General features: G+C 40.0%; 1 protein-coding gene across 1 annotated transcript in view; it reads left to right on the forward strand.

The window, feature by feature from the left end:
* The window catches only part of BABAM2 (BRISC and BRCA1 A complex member 2), a 401,827-nt gene that overhangs the window by 192,106 nt on the left and 191,627 nt on the right, over positions 1–18,094 (forward strand). Inside the window, exon 7 of the mRNA XM_068969662.1 lies at positions 16,556–16,665. Coding sequence (XP_068825763.1) covers positions 16,556–16,665 — 110 coding nt within the window. The remainder of the gene's footprint in view (positions 1–16,555; positions 16,666–18,094) is intronic.

Here is an 18,094-nt window from a genome sequence, read left to right on the forward strand (position 1 = left end):
TCTTGTTTAGAAATTTTCAAGGGCTTCTTTTCCGCAGATGCCACCAGCAGATTGTAATTTTGTCAAGAATGCCATTGTCTCCTCTCAGTACCACCAGACCTAGAACTGCACCTTTCATGGTATAATTATTACTCCTGCAAGATAACTCCCACCTGTCTCTTCAAACTAGACCAGGTTGCAAATGATATGAAAGCTTTGTTGTTTAGTTTTTCAAGACAAAGACAAGCTTCACTAAACTTATGAAAAAAGAAAACAAAAACAAATAAAACAGACAAAAAATGACACAAGGAAAAAAAAATATCCTGGGCAATAAAGTTATTTAAAAAAAAAACCAACTGTTTGGCTGAAATGCATCAAAGTTGTTTATGGTCAGGCCCTTAAACTTGTCCTGGAACTTTCCTGTGGGCCAGTGGTCCAGTGGCTAAGACTCCACAGTCCCAATGCAGGGCCCCAGGTTCCATCCCTGGTCAGGGAACTAGATCTCACATGCCACAACTAAAGATCCCACATGCTGCAACTAAAACCCAGTGCAGCCAAATATTTATATATAGACTTGTTCAGCTTCATCTGTCACCCCTCCTCAGTGGTGTCCATTGTTTCAGCCTTTCTGAACCCTGCCCTGGGTGTGCCATATGCCTCTGTACCCCCATAATCTTTCCATGTGCTCTTTCTTCCTTTCACTTTCTTATACTTTCTATTCCTTCAGAGCACTGTGATTCCTTCCAACGAAAAGCATTATCTCCTTGACGTCATTTAGTCACTAAGTCGTGTCTGACTCTTTGGCAACTGTAGTCAGCCAGGCTTCTCTGTCTGTAGTATCTCCCAGGCAAGAATACTGGAGTGGGTGGCAGTTTCCTTTTCCAGAGGATCTTCCCGACACAGGGATCGAACCTGCATCTCCTGCTTGGCAGGGGGATTCTTTACCACTGAGCCACCCAGGAAGCTCAAGATTATCTCCTTAAAAACCTGCATGTGACAGCCAGTTTTCCCCTTTCTTTAACTCCTCTCCTTTTTTCTACCAAAGGTTCACACCTGCATTACAATATACTTTTATTCTAACAGTTTTAATCAAACGGTCGGTTATTATTTTTTTATTGTTTATTTAGTTTTCCTACTTGTCTCTGACGATTTTGAGGGTGTGTGTTCCTAGCACCTTCTGGGTAGTGCCTAACACATAGTAGGGCATTAATAACATGTTTATAGGGATGAATGAATGAATGAGTCCTGAGGTCAGCACCAAAGGTATAATCAGTATAGGAGAATGGAATTAATTGAAGGCAGAAGAAAATAAAATAAATCTGCAATATATTTTGCCCATGGTGCATAGGCTATATTAGGTCCAGTCATAGTTTATCTTGGGGAGAAGCCCAGTTTAGTTTGCTCAGGCATTGGGAAGGTGTTCTGTCTGCACTTGTATTTTTTTTTTAATAGTTTGCTTGTTTGTTTTTTAACATAGTTCATGAAACCTGTTTTGGATTATTGTGCAGGTTTTCTTGTACACTTAACCAACATTTGATTCTATAATTAACAGACCCAAGAGAGCCTGGAACTTAAAGGGTTCAACCTAATCTGCTTAATTACATTCTTTCATGCTTATTTGATATTAATATAAACTTTTTTTTAGTAAGTTTAATCCACATTCCAATGTGAATCAGAAATGTTAAGCTGTTAATAGCTTCCCTGGAGAATTGCAACTTGCTTGGATGCTTCAGTACTTTCATCATCATTTATGCATCGTGAAATGTCACAATTTCTGTTCATAAGCACAAAACTGCAAATGTTCATCAATTGGTCTATCTTCAACCTGTTATTAGCTTAGAAATGAAGTATTCTTCACTAACCCAAGCCAGTGATAAAGTCTAACTGAATTTTTAGTTGATCTAAATCTAGTCATCAGCACTTCTATAATTAGTCAAGTTCTAAATAACAAAGCCACCTACTCAATAGTTATGCTAAGTCCAACATTGAGTTTTTCATTTTGGGAACTTTTTAGTATAATATGTTCTTCGTATGAAAATTTCCACTCCTCATAACTTCCTCCTCTTTTGGGGTCTTACATTTTCTTTTTGATTCACACAGACCTCATTTAGTAAGTGGCACAGTTTGGGGAGCCGATTTGGATATAGTAGATTGATGTAGTGAAAAGAAGCATTGATGCAAGAATCAGCAATCATGAGTTTTGGTTTCAGCCCTGTGACTAATCAGCTCTACACATCAGACAAATCACTTCCCTTATCTCAGTTTCTCCATCTATAAATCTTCGAAGTGTGGGTGTTGGGATCAGTGGCTACCAAATTATTTTTAATATAATAGAAACCTTCTTACAAGTGAAATCTTTCTCCCAGTGCCCAGTATACAAAACACCGTAGTAGTTGCTCTTAGACACTTACTCGTAGGTACACATGATCCCAAGTTTTCCCCAGAGCACAGGGTAACAACCCCTGGCCCAGATCTCTAAAGGCTTTTTTTTTTTTTAAACATTTTCTGATTTTATTTACCCTTCATTTGTGTTGTTTCACCTTTGGCATGTTACCAGTATCATTGACCCAAAGGGGATAGTGTCCACAATACCAGCTCTCTTGACCTGTCCCCTTTCTCTAGCTCCTCCATAGCTTATGGATGTAGCCAGTTAGAAGAATTTTTGAGAAATATCTTATTGTACTTTTCAGCTTCTACCACAGTTCTTTCCTCCATTTAACTCTGAGTTTTGGGAATATGCCACAAAGACTTATTTTTAAATCCTAAACTTTGTCTAGGATACCTTCTACACTCTTCCACAGCCCCATGTGACATCACAGTTCCTCTGTGTTCTCCTGTTTAATCACAGGATGAATATCTCAGTCCATTGCTTTTCAGTTCTCTCTTTATTTTTGAACCTGTTTTCTCTTCCTTAAGTGTCATTTCTCTAAGTCAGTGCTTCTCAGACTTTAATGTTCTAGAGATCATCTAGGCCTTTGTTATAAGTGCCCCCAAGGTGAAGCTGATGCTGTTGGTCTGATTAGCGAGGCTCCACCCACATAGGCTTCAGCTGCTGGCTGTTCAGGAAGGTAATACCACACCTGCATTTGGAATCTGGTACTGGTTCTCTGTCTCTACGCGTTTTGAACTAGATAGAACTACCAGTTCTACCGAAGTGGTAGAACTGTTTTCCTGGGAGGACACCAGGACTTGATGTTTAGCATCTTCCAGGATTTGAAAGTTAGAGCTCCTTTTCCTGCCTTTTACTGCTTGTAAAAGTTTTGCATTTTTCCACTTAGGATGCTCATTACTCTCCTGCTTTATCTCCTTATAAAAGTCTAATGTCAGAAAAAGTCTGATGAATTTACTCTTAACACATAGAAGAACTGATGAGTTTTTCAGCCTTACCTTAAAATGATTAATCATGTCTTATCTTACTGGATCTCTTATTGAAGAAGGAAGAAGAAGTTTCTCATCTTCATGTTTTTACATATGAAGTTGGGAGATGGATTCTTGCCATTTTTTCTCTTATTGTTTCCATCAAAATGTCTTACACATGGTAGGTAAATCATAAATGAGTACTGATTTAGTGATAGCACATGGTGTGTTATTTGGAAGTTGATTAGAAATGGCAAAAAGATTGCTCTTGCCTTTTTATCTTGTAGGGTTTGATCTCTCAGTCAAGTGTTAGAACTTGAATTTTCTTATTATTCTAGAGTATAACCTGAATCCAAGGATAATGGCTCATTCTGCCCAAAATTACACCTACTGATTTATATTGGAAGGTCAAATTAATAAGAAACATAGACCTCTGCTATTTCTGCAAGGGAAGCCTGCTTGTGGAACCCATCTTTAGATCAGTAGTTTCCTGGCAAGCCTATGTAGTCATTTTCTTAAATACATACATTCATACATTTGTTCATCAAATATTTACTGGGTGCCTATTTTTGTGGTAGGCACCATACTAGGTACTGAGAATATAGCAGTGAATGCAGCACAGCCCTTAAGGAACTCAGCCAGATACATGCTAAGAGCACACATGTAAATAACTTTAAAACACAGACAAAACAATCAAATGTTATCATATGCAGGGTGTAGCTAAACATCTGTAGGATCCTAGAGGAGAAACCATTACATCAGAGGGCAGGGCCAGGAAGTCTTGTGAGAGGACATGGCAGCTGCGTGTGACTTTAGAGAGCAGATGGAATGGGGAGGTTTGGGGTTGAGGGATGCAGGGTTGGAAGAAGGCATTCAGAATCTAGTGGCAGGATGGAGCGTGCGCAGCTGCTGCAGTTAGGGTGTGTCAGTGACGTAGTGTGGAAATGAGGTTGGAAAGATACCTTGCAGAGGCTGGAATGCCAGGGGACACTTTTGAGTCTGAGAGAAAGATGCAGTATTTACTTCTCAGAGCTCTTTTCCACTCTGAAATCATTCATCCAGCCAGTTCCAGAGGGATATGGCTCCAAGCCACGAGATTTTTTCAGAGCTGCCCTTTAGTTTCTGAAGATAACATCAATATGCAAATCAGAAGGTCTCATAATACTTTAAGGAGAGAGTGTCCAGTAGGTTCCATTTTCTGTTCTAGCACCTGTGGTTTTTGATTGTCGCCAGTTAATAAGGGTGTGGTACCAGGTGTCTCAAATCCCGTGGAAGTAACCAATTGCCTAGTTGCCATGGGCACCAAACAGTTTGTGCAAAGAGACTGGCTGGGTGGGTGGGTGCAAAGGTGTTACGCACTTCTAGGGTGCCTTTCCCTTCTGTCCTCACTCACAGAACCTCCCAGGAAGAATCTCTAAGCCTCATAACTCAAAGCCACCTAACAAGGAGAGGAAAGGGTGGATCTTTAACAGTAGGAAGAATAGCATGGTAATGGATATGATCTCAGACCTGGAGTCAGGGAGGAAGGAATAAGAGAAATGAAACAGCGTTTAACGAGCCTCTTCTTCATGCCTGGTTCTGTGCTCCACGTCTTACTGAAAAAATACAAAAACATGCAAACTCTTAGCAATTTTTATTTTTATTTCTGTAGCTAAAAGATCACCATTTTTGTGCCAGTTGTTAAGTTGTGTGATAAATTTGCAAAGCAGTGTATGTGTTCAAATAGTGAGCCACTATGATTTGACAGCCATTAGTGTTGGCACCTCTGATCCATTTTCCTTCATTGGGTGAGGTTAGGGAGGCTACAGAACAGTGAGGGCAGGCTGTTCCATCCAAGGCTTGGGGTGGGTTACTCTGCCATTTCAGATCTTCCCTTATGAGAAGCAGTAAGTGCAGGGAAATAGCCTGGTTGCAGCCTCAGCCTGGTGCCGAGGCAGATTGCTCCAGTAAAGCTTTCTTCTGGCACGTGCAGAGGCATGCCGCGCCTCTCAGTCCTAAAAGCCCTTTCCAGGTTCTGATTAGAGCCTGGCATTTAATAGTATGCAACAAGTATTTAGATAACCCAGGGATGAAAGTCTCTTTTTAGCACTTAATTCTGTAAATTTCCATTTGCCATGGTTATCATCTGTATGAGTCAGTTTAATCATTTACAAGAGAAAATGTTGGTTGTACATGAAGGAAAACTACCTCTAACCAGCTGAAGCACGTAGGCAATTTATTGGCTTTCCAAAGTCAGAAAAAGGTTGAAGGCAAACAACAGGAGGAGCAGGACACAGCTGGACCACGCACATGGGTGGGTGTGCTGTCAGGACTCTCTTCTCTCTCAGCTCTCCTTCTCTTGGTTGTCATTGTTACTATTCAGTCGCCAAGTCCATATCTGACCCATGGACTGCAGCATGCCAAGCCTCTCTGTCCCTCACTATCTCCCAGAGTTTGCCCAAGTTCATGTCCGTTGAGTTGGTGATGCCATCCAACTATCTTATCCTCTGCTGCCCTCTTCTCCTTTTGCCTTCTCTAGGGTGTGGGCTTTGCTCTCTCACGATGGCCTGGCCTCTTTTGCAGTTGGGGAACATGGCTACTGACAGTTTCTTTTGCCTCTACAAAAGGACTAGGTCACTCTTCTAGGGACCCATCCAGCTCTTCCCAGGGGGTTGGAACTGGTATCTCTGCCAGGTACTGTAAGGATTGGGGTCTAGGCGTGGGGACTGGAAGAGAAATGGGCTTCCCAGGGTAAGAGAAGGTATCAGCCAAGTAGTATTACAGAGGTCCACTATATCAGCTTTCATTTCAGATCTGTGTTTTCTATCCTTTACAAAGAGCTGTATGAACTCCTATGTAAAAGCTTTATCTACCTTTTTGTTAAGTTTTGGAGACATACTGAGGATGTGGTAAATGGTGTTCATATTTGTTCCATATGTGCTTAAAGAAAACTCACTATTGTTTTAACTTGTTTTGTTGGGCTCCTGGAGAACAGTCTGGCACAAGGTTTGTATCAGTAGGTGTGCATAAAATCACAACTCAGATGTCTGAGGATGTGGTTTGGTACAATTTGTAAAACAGTTGCAGAAACTGATGCTTATATAAATAAGCTTAGCTTCTTATCAACTCATTAAGAACACATTGTTAGAGTAATAGGGGAAATCCCACACTCCAGGTTCTTTCTCTAAAAATGTTGGTGAGGAGAGAAGGTAGTGGAAGCCAGGAAATATTCTGTGCTTCTAATGAGGACCCTGGCTGTATTGCAACTCCCCACCTGCCCTCCTATCCCCCCAGCCTCATTTAGTCAGAAGGTTGGTGTTCTCAAGACTGTGTCTGTTAAGTATAATAACTATTGAGACAGTAGTTGACCAGTGAAATCTTGATGATGATTATTTTGAAAGAACCAGGAATTCTTTTCTCCCCAAAGTTATTTGTACAACATGTGTTTCAATTTAGTTTTATAAACAGAAGCTATAACCAACATATTAGGGGTGAGTAGAGCTTCACAAGCAGATTCCTGCATAAATGAGGGCACTGAAATGGTTTCTGTTTATGAAAATAATAAGCAAGATATAAATTAGAAAAATGCTGCTGCTGCTGCTAAGTCGCTTCAGTCGTGTCCAACTCTGTGCACCCCATAGATGGCAGCCCACTAGGCTCCGCTGTCCCTGGGATTCTCCAGGCAAGAATACTGGAGTGGGTTGCCATTTCCTTCTCCAATGCATGAAAGTGAAAAGTGAAAGTGAAGTCACTGAGTCGTGTCCAACTCTCAGCGACCCCAATGGACTGCAGCCCAGCAGGCTCCTCCATCCATGGGATTTTCCAGGCAAGAGTACTAGAGTGGGGTGCCATTGCCTTCTCCAAGAAAAACGCTAGTCCCATACTATATCATGACATCTCATAGTAATGAACTCAAGATGTCACTTTTGGAAAACACGGGTGGGTGACAGCAGCTTCATCCTGGTGTTTGGGACTTGCCCTCTTAGAGCTGCTGTTTCAAGAATATGGCAGATATCCTTTCCCGACCTGATGATCAGCGCTTCGTATTTCCACAGAGTGTAGTTAGTTAGTGTAGTTAGTTAATCATGTGCTGTCCTGTGCTTAGTTGCTCAGTCGTGTCCGACTCTGTGACGCCATGGACTGTAGCTGGTCAGGCTCCTCTGTCCACGGGGATTCTCCAGGCAAGAATACTGGATGGAGTTGCCATGCCCTCCTCCAAGGGATCTTCCCAACTCAGGGATTGAACCTAGGTCTCCTGCATTGCAGGCAGATTCTTTACTGTCTGAGCCACCAGGGAAGCCCTAGTTAATCACAGAATGTGCCTAATCATACATACAATTGAAGGAAGGTTGATATTATGTCTTAGAACTCTACAGCCCTCATCGGTGTTCTCAGAGAAGCCATCCTTCTTCCTTTGATGAGTCTGTGTAAAGATGTCAAATAAATACATTTTGTTTGGCATGGTGATCTTTATAGCTTTTAGTCTTTGTACTCTTAGAATTTTAAATTTCTTGCTCCACAGTTTCTAAAAGTAAACATTAAAACACATAAAGCATATATTCTTTTCAATTTGCTTTGAATACCCATTGATGCAGTCAGGATAGTCTTCTTGGGATAAAAAGGGAATAGGGAGTGGTTCGTTAAGTTTCTCATGGTTGTTTGAAGCATACAGGATTTAGACACTAAATGGAGGACGAGTACATGTACGGAAGATCTCTGCTACCTTTTCTGCATGTGGATTTCCCTGTTTTTTACATTTTTCTCTGAGCACTGATACTCTCTTCTTTGTGCCTAACAGTATGTCAGTGGGTATAGCATTGTAGCTTTGAGTCTGGGTTCTGAGTCAACATACATGACTTCAAAATGCATTTTCACCGTTTAATCACTTTCAGCCTCAGTTTCTCCATCTGCAAATGTGTAATAACAGTACCTACCTTATAAGGTTGTCATGTCACCTGTGGCTATTAGACATAATAGGAAGTAGATCTCTACCCTGCCCTCAAGAAATTCGCAGTCTATTTGGAATATAAACTCTACACTGCTTAAATAGCATGAGGAAATCATAAGGCAACATGTAAAAACTACCAAGAGTAGACATAGATCACAGTGCAGTTGAAAGGAATCTTAATGAAGCAAGTGAATTTACAGAGTTAAATTAAAATTGCACCACTTAAGAAAAGGAGAGAAAGAGCATTTTTAAATTATACTTTATTTTTTGATTGAAATATAGTTGAGATACAATATTATGTTAGCATCAGGTGTACTGCATAGTGATTTGACATCTGCATACATTAAGAAATGATCACCACGATCAGGCTAGTAACCAGCTGTCCCCACACTAAGTTATTACAATATTATTGACCATATTCCTTGTTCTATATATTATATCCCCATGACTTACTTATTTTATAACTGGAGTTTTGTACCTCTTAATCTTCTTCACCTATTCTGCCCTTCTCAACCATCACAAGAGAAATAAGTCTTTTTTTTTTTTTTCTTTTTGGCTGCATGGCATGGCATGTGGGATCTTAGTTCCTCAACCAGAGATTGAACCTGTGCCCTCTGCATTGAAAGTGTGGAGTCTTAGCCACTGGACCAGGGAAGTCCTGAGAAAATGTGTTTTTATAAGGGGAATGGCAAGTGCAAAAGCATTAGTCAGGGAAACACATGAGAAGTAGCCCAGTTTCTCTGGACTAAGCAGAGAGAATTGTTTCATTCTTATTTTCATTTGGTGAAACCAGATCTGAAGTAACCCTCTTAAATGCTGTCTTCACATGGTATATCAATATATTGAAGTGAATATTAGCCAAGAACGCAGTTATGTGGTGAGATAAGCTGTAACTAGGCTTTCAGAATCCCGACCCCAGTGCTACAAGCCCTGCTGCATGGAACAGAGGGGCCCAGGGTCGGGAGCCAACTAGCAGGCCAAAGGGCCCAGTATGATGCCCATTGATTCCTTACTCTTGTATCCATTTTTCTTTCTGACTGAACTGCCTTTCCTTGCACTTATATATTTCCCAGCACTTTGATGAAGAGAAAATGACCTGATTTCCAAAACGAGCAGTGTCATTATTGGACAGAGATTTAGCAGTGAGACCAAGGTGTTCCCTTAGGTACATCATTTTTCTTATTCTTCCATATTTCTTTTGCTGTTGTTCAGTCGCTCAGTCATGTCCGACTCTTTGCAACCCCATGGACTGCAGCACGCCAGGCTTCCCTGTCCTTCACCATCTCCTGGAGCTTGCTTAAACTCATGTCCATTGAGTCAGTGATGCCACCGAACCATCTCGTCCTCTGTCGTCCCCTTCTCCTCCTGCCTTCAGTTTTTCCCAGCATCAGGGTCTTTTGCCGTGAGTCAGTCAGCTCTTTGCATCAGGTGACCAAAGTATTGGAGCTTCAGCTTCAGCATCAATCCTTCCAATGAATATTCAGGATTGATTTCCTTTAGGATTGACTGGTTTGATCTCCTTGCAGTCCAAGGGACTCTCAATAGTCTTCTCCAACACTACATTTCAAAAGCATCAATTCTTCAGCTCTCAGTCTTCTTTATGGTCCAAACTGTCACATCCATACATGACTACTGGAAAAACCATAGTTTTAACTATATGGACCTTTGTTGGTAATGTCTCTGCTTTTTAATATGCTGTCTAGGTTTATCATAGCTTTCCTTCCAAAGAGCAAACGTCTTTTAATTTCATGACTACAGTCACCATCTGCGGTGATTTTGGAGCCCAGGAAAATAAAGTCTGTCACTGTTTCCACTCTTTCCCCATCTATTTGCCATGAAGTGATGGGACCAGATGCTATGATCTTAATTTTTTGAATGTTGAGTTTTAAGCCATCTTTTTCACTCTCCTCTTTCACCTTCAAGAGGCTTTTTAGTTGCTCTTTGCTTTCTGCCATAAGGGTAGTGTCATCAGCATATCTGAGGTTATTGATTTTTTTCCCAGCAATCTTGATTCCAGCTTGTGTTTCATCCAGCCCAGCATTTTGCATGATGTACTCTGCATGTAAGTTAAATAAGCAGGGTGACAATATTTCTTTTGCTTACTGTCTTTTTTTGACTGCATTGCATCTTAGTTGTGGCAGACGGTATCTTCCTTCCATCATGCAGGATCTTTCATTGTTCTGCACCAGCTCTCTAGTTAAAGTTCATAGACTCTGTAGTTGCGACCCTTGGACTCAGTTGCCCTGGAGCATGTGGGATCTTAGTTCCCTGGCCAGGGATCGAACCTGTACCCACTTCATTGCAAGACGGAGTCTTAATCCCTGGACCACTGGGGAATTCCCTTGTTGTCATGTCTTAATGTTAGTAGAATCCAATTCAAATTTTAACTGGGGCTGCTTATACTGATATATAACAGTGAATCTAGAGGACATATTATTGTAAATCTCCTGTCTCAAGTAATGAGACGGCACTGCTGAGTCTCCATAAGCTGTCTTGACCACTCTAGAAACTTCTGTTCCCTCCTCACTCTTTATCCTTTTCTCCAGCTTTTAATTTTCCTCCATAGTATTTGTAACATACTATATATTTTACTTACTTTGTTCCATGCTTGTTAAATGAATGGTAACATCGTGAGAGTCTCCTTCTCTTACTTGAAAAAACTTGATTTGGAAAAACCTAAATTTATGTAATCTGATGACAAATCTTGGAGAAGGCAATGGCTCCCCACTCCAGTACTCTTGCCTAGAGAATCCCAGGGATGGGGGAGCCTGGTGGGCTGCCGTCTATGGGGCCGCACAGAGTCGGACACGACTGAAGCGACTTAGCAGCAGCAGCAGCAGGTGACAAATCTATACTGTCAAAATTCTGGGGCCTCTAGAGTACAAACCTCATTTAGTATATTTTAAAATAAGGTTCTGTTTTGGAAATTTTTAATTTGCTTATATCTTTTAAAAAACTCATACTTTTGTATAATGAGGTGCTTACTCAGACGTAGTTTTTAGTCACCCTAGGAATCATGATTAATCCTGGGTCTTATTTAATATAATTTTAAATATAACTCAAAATAGTTCTTACTCTGTTTTTGACAGAGGGGATAATAGCTTCTTTATAGTCTTTATGTCCACAAACTGGTGTTACTAGTAATGGTTATAGTTTTGTTGTAAAACTTTTAGAATTGAGAAATGCAATTTTTTTTTACAGTCTTCCTATGTGACATGTGGTTTGTAATATATATTGTCCAGCTAATATTTTCTATCAGCAACTAGTTAATTGATGGTTTGATCCTACGTATAGGATCAACATATAGGGGCTTGTTTTACAGCATAATGATAAATTGTACTTGTGTCTACTTTCATTTCCAAGGCTAATTATTGTCTCTTTTATACCCTTTTGATATTGCAGTGAGCCCCAATGGAGAAAAGGTGTATAAATAAACCATTATAACCTAAGCAGAGTGTTAACTTTTATTGGTCAGTATATCCTTCGCTTATGTATGGTTCAGATTTGAGTTTTCTTTGATAGAATCTGAACTAGCTATAGACTTAAGGCACGGAAGAGATAAATATTGAGAATCTTTGTAACAGAAAGCATTTTCTGTTTAACTCCATCATTTACTCACTCTTACAGTCATTCCTGAGCTAATTCAGTTTTTTTCAACCAATTTGCTATATATTTACTATGTTCCAGACACTGGGGATACAAAAATGAACAGGAAAAACTTGCAGCCTGCAAGGAACTCACCATCTAGTGACTATTCACTGCAAGCCACAGGAAGCCCTTTCTGCTATAACCAAGGGCCATGCCAAATCCACTGATAATTCCCAGCAAAATATCACAGCCATGATTGCCTCGCCATATGTGTATCAGTGCCTGACATGCTTTTGTAAAGGTGTGAGGCAGTATTTTTGTTTCAGCTTTAGCAGATTCGGCATTGCCCCCGACCCCATGTTAGTCTGCTGCAGTTTCAAATGGCGCAGATAGGAAGCCCTGAAAATGTATACTTGTACATTTTAAAATTTCCCCTGCTACACTGTTACCACCCCCTGTTTTCCAAATGCTGCCATTAGTGGTTACAATAATCATCTGTAATGTTAGCTTCTAAGAACCATGGTACAAGAGCTTCTTTTATAATTTCCCAGATGGGAAGGAACACATGTACAAGCCTGTTAGAGCTGCAGAAACTGGAAGCAGCACTGTGTAGATGTGTATTTTTGGAACTCTTCGGGCTTATTTAAGCTCTCAATGTCAAACTTACGTATCCATTAGAAATCAAATACCAACTCAGGGGAAACTCATGTGCCACACCAAGGGGAATAAATCATATATAAAGAAGTTCATAAAAGGTACTCCTAGAAACAGCTATTTTCATACTCACACTAATGTTTCATGTACCTTTTGCAGGATGCCAGATAATAAATGTTGATTATGTAAACCAGGGTCATTCCGGTTGTTTGGAGGACTGTCTCTGAGCATTTCTGTTCTTTGCTTAAATAGTAGTGAAATGCAAAGTTCAAAAGCAGGAAAGGGAAATAATTATAAGTTATTCATAAGCATATGGAATGAAGCTGTTAATTAAAAGGATTTTTAGTGGCCCCCATTTCTTTCAGTGTTTTTTTTTTTTTTTTTTTTTATTTTAACAGAGTTCTGTGACTTGTAGTCAGAGACCTTTAACAAGGAAACTCAGTTGTTGGGCAAAGGTATCTGAAAGTCAGTTCAATGTTAGTTCTTTTTTTATTGTCTCTCTGAAGGTGACTACCCTAACTCCAAAGGGAACTACTTTTGCACTTAGATTATAAAATGAATTTGTCTCTCTGAATGTGAATTTTTTCAAGCTCAGCTTCACCCTTAATTTTAGATATTTTATGAGTTTTAGAATCATATAATTACATAGTTTCTATTTGCTGAGGCTATAAGTATTTTTAAAATTTTCCATCTTTACAGAAAGGAACATACGAAGTTGGATCCTTTCTCATCTATAAAAGAGTAAAAAGTGATAGATAAACTCAGACTCCCAATCTTGGCTTTCCTTTTAAAACCACTAGTTCTGGGGACTTTGGTTTATTGGGGAGGGGAGGTAGGGGAGAGAACAGGAGCCAGGAACCAGTACTTATTTCCAGACATCACTGGTGACAGCAACTTTTATAAAATCACTAGGTGTGGAGGCAAAAGGTTAGGAATTAACATTAAATTGTTTATTGATTTATCCATTCGGCAGACATTGCGTGGTTTCTGTATTCCAGGCACTGTACTACCTGCTCCTTGTACACACTTCCTCTGTCATCCCCCCTAAAGATACAGTCCAGATATACATGCATTGCAAATCTACATGCAAAAACAAAATTGTAACAGTGTTAGATGAAAACCTAAGAAAATGGTTAAACAGTCTCTGAGTTATTAGCAAGATTTAACCCTATAGAATTCTGAATTTTCTTCTGATGCCAGAAGAGCCCCCAGACAAAGTCCGAAGCCAAAAAGAGAAAATATTTATAGTATATGGAATAGATAAGGGTTAGTAAATCTAATAAACAATAACAAAAACAACAAAAAAGTCCAAAAACCTTTAAGCAAAATGGGCAAAAGATTTGATGGGAAAGTTTATAGGAGAAATGTAAGTAATCTATAAACAAGTAAAAAAATGGCCCAGCTTCATTCATTGAATATAAATTGAGGTACAATTTTCCAGCTATCAGATTGCCAATGTCAAATGAAAGAGAAACAGCCAGTATCATCCAGTTACTCAGGATGAACGGAAAGAGGCTCTTTCTCATACTGATGCAAATTCATGGGCCCAAATGTGAATTTTTAGAAAAACAATCTATTAAAATGTAAAATGTTTATAGCCTTTGACCCAGCAAGCTGAGTTTTAGTTATCTCCTAAAAAATAGAAGTCTCACTACTAAAGGTTATTTATCCAAAGATACTTATTGCAGCAATATCAAGTGGCTAAGAACTACAGGCAACATGAATGTCTGTTGCTAGGGGAATGGTTAAATACAAAATAAATCCATGACGTGAAATATTATGTGACTATTTAGAAACCCAGTGGTAGAGTTCTGTGTATAATAGGACTCTTATTAGGGAAAACAGAACACACAGTTAAAGAGTTATTTATATGCAAGTGTGTGTATGTTTTTATGATCAGAGAAAAAGCTGTTTAAGGCCACATACACGGTTACTACTGGTTACCTTGAAAAGCAAGGATGGAAATGTCTTTTTAAAACAACAACAGCGATAACAAAACTTCTGTATCGTTTGACTTGTTACAACAAGCCTGAATTTTGTAATGTAAAATGAAAAAAACAATTGCAAAGATAAAAAATAGAGAAAGAAAAGAAAGGGGGAAGTGGCCAAAGAGACAAGAGAAGACCAGGAACATACAGTTTCTTAGAAGCAAGAAGGAATATTTTCAGAGGAGAGAGGATTCCATGTCAAATACTGTTTAGAGATCAAGTAAGATGGGGACCAAGAGGCATTTGTTGTCTTTAGTGGCTGTCCTGGTAGGAAGGAGGGTCGGAAGGCTACTAGAGTGGGATAAGGGGAGGTTAAGAAGAGGGGAGGGAGTGAGACAGGGAGTGTGGATCAGTCTTTCAGCAGCAGTCTATGCAGTGGAGGAGGAGAGATGTCAAAGAGAACACAGGGAACTAAGCAGAGACTTGCATGATTTCTTTTATTTCTTTTAAGAATTTCTATATTTTAAGATGGGAGAGACTTCCAGTCCTTGTCCCTATGTATACTTGCCATAGTTGTGCATCCTGTAGACACAGTAGAAGGCAGAGAAAGGAGATCAAAGATGCTAGAGGTAAGCAGGTGAATGTGAGGACCAGCTTCCGAAGATGCAGGAGAAGCTGGGCTGAGGCCTCTTTTAGACCAAAGGAAAGACATCATGTCTGAGATTCCCAAGTATCACAGGCAGTGGTTCTTAAAGTCTGGGTTGGGACCCGCCTAGGATGTCTGCTGAGAACTTGTGATCTGATTTAGAAATGTGGGTTGGCTTTCAGCAGTGCCTTAGTGTGAAAAATGTGCAATTCAATTAAGTTTCTTAAAAACTTGTATTTGACTTGGAGCCATTTGTGTGTGTGTGTGTGTGTGAGTGAGAGAGAGAGAGAGTTGCTCAGTTGTGTCTGACTTTTTGTGACCCAGTGGACTGTAGTCCACCATTCTCCATCCATGGGATTCTCCAGGCAAGAATACTGGAGTCGGTTGCCTTTCCCTTCTTCAGGGGATCTTCCTGATTGAACCCAGGTCTCCCACATCGCAGGCGGATTCTTTACTGCCTGAGCCAACAGGGAAGCCTCTGTAGCCACTTACCAACCAGAAATAAATTGTTGAGGGTTATTAAAATTTTCTATTCTCAAATTGAAATCGCCATGCTATGAGAATTTATTCTAATTCGGTATTTGCTTCAGAAGTCTGCCAAATACTCAGTGCTTGGCAGTGATTGTAAAGTACATTCACATAGTGGTAAGTCCCACAGTTTTAATTCAGGACAATTTAGTATATCATCAGTGTTGGCTTGAGTTGATTATGACATTCGATTGTTGCTATTCTTGTTTTTTAATTATAAATTACAGTAAGTTAAGCTTTATCATTATCAGTTCAACCTCTCAACGTTTCTTTGTTTTTGTCTTATAATATTCTTATAACTAGACTTTTAAAATACATATGTCTTGTGGTTCACATATGAATCATCCGTGATCATTTTGCTTAAGCAGATATGTATGTAACACCCTGCCATTTGCATGTACAGTGGCACACTTCATAGTAATATGTTTCTTGGCAGTGTTTACTATTTAAATAACTTACAGTACATTATCAAGATAGATATAATAAAATTCCTAGGGTATCTTAAGATTTTGTTGTTGTCTGGTGATATAAATCATGTTTATAATGCATCTTCTTCCTAGGAAAAGTAAATTTTAAGCCATTTGTAGGTATTATATAAATTATAAGACATTGTATATCTTGCTAGCAGAATGTTTACTGTAACTTAACTACGTTTTTGTCTAATCCTTTATTAACACCAGATTCACTTTTCCCTTCTTGGAATGTGGGAACAATTAAAAGATTGGTGGGAATCTTTTTATTACTATGGTGGAGTTTGATCAGAATGTTTGAAAGCTGTCACTATTAAAGAGTGACTAGATATGTGGCAAAGCATGTATGGAGTCTCGAAACTTGAATACAGGTGACCCACACTTCTGGCCTTATTGCTGGCAGACAGTAAGCTGGTCACCAGAAAAATGTTATGAGAGCAAGTACTAATGACATTGTGTTTTTCATTAACTGTTTAAGGATGTGAATGAAGACCCAGGAGAAGATGTAGCTCTCCTTTCTGTCAGTTTTGAGGACACTGAAGCTACTCAGGTGTACCCTAAGCTGTACTTGTCACCGCGAATTGAACAGTAAGTATTGGTGTCATAATTTTATGTAGCCAAATGAGATGTGATTGCCACTTCTTTTGCCAGTCTTAAATTCTTAAAATGATTCTCTTTATTGACTTTTGTTTTCTTAAAATGAATTGTATTCAGCGTTTAGATTCCAGATTAAATACAGACAGTATTTGCCATAGTGATCTTTGGATAAGACTTAGCTCTGCAGTTTGTGATGTGAATACTATGCCTGGGTCCAAAACTGTGACTCCTTACCAATGTCCCTGGCTATGTGTGGTTGGGCTTCCCCTGACGGCTCAGTGGTAAAGAATCCGGCTGCCAAGTAGGGTTGGGAAGATCCCCTGGAGAAGGGAATGACAACCCACTCCAGTATTCTTGCCTGGAGAATCCTGTGGACAGAGGAGCCTCGTGGGCTACAGTCGACAGAGTTGCAGAGACAGATACAACTGAAGTGACTTGGCATGCATGCACTGACTAGTGGAGAGAGGGAACCATGCAGACATGGTGGGGGCGGATCTTTCAGCCAGGGGAGAGCATTCCAGACAGCAGGAGGGAGGCTGCTGGGGACTGGGAATCCCAACTCTGGGGCTGGTGCCGCTTGTATGAGCTCCTGAAGCACTCCCCTGCATCCCTAGCAGAGTGCACCCTAATAGTTAAGGCATGCGGGTTAACCCGTTTGCCTCCCCTCCAGATAGCAACTCTGAGGATGGTGCCCTGCTTGCCAGACTGATAGGTTAGCCCTATGTCCCCTGGCAGTCCATGGGTTTGCAAACGACTGAGCAACTGAATTGAAATGATGTCCCCTAGGGCTTCCCTGGTGGCTCAGTTGGTAAAGCATCTGTCTGCAATGCAGGAGACCCGGGTTTGATCCCTGGGTCAGGAAGCTCCCCTGAAGAAGGGAATGGCAACCCACTCCAGTATTCTTGCTTGGAGAATCCCAAGGACAGAGGAGCCTGGCATGCTATAGTCCATGGTATCACAAGAGTCAAGACATGACTTAGCGACTAAACAGCAACATATGTGGTTACCTTAAAGAGGACTGCTGAACAGCATCCTACTCAGTGTCTTGTGTATTCATAACTCTTCTCATTGTTTGTAAAAATGTAACCAGTATCCTGACAGTATTAACTTATTCAGAAGTTAGTGAAGGGAATATTAGAAGCAGATAGCTTAAAAAGATGACATATTTTTTTTGCATTGGAATAGTTCTGTATCACTTTACACAACATTCAGACTATGTGGTTCCAGTAGTTTGATATTACATTTGTGTTTTAACTCAGTAACTTTGTTCATCAGTAATGAATCTTATAAGCACTAACCTCACAATGTGCTTATTGTTGGCTAAAGTGCTTTAGTAGCTTATTCTACTTCAAAGGAAGTTGAGGTTCATTGAAAATGGATTGTAAGCAGATTTGGTTGGGAACTTCTGACAGGACAGATT

Source organism: Capricornis sumatraensis, chromosome 1 (genome assembly GCF_032405125.1).
Source record: "Capricornis sumatraensis isolate serow.1 chromosome 1, serow.2, whole genome shotgun sequence".
Lineage (NCBI taxonomy): Eukaryota > Metazoa > Chordata > Mammalia > Artiodactyla > Bovidae > Capricornis > Capricornis sumatraensis.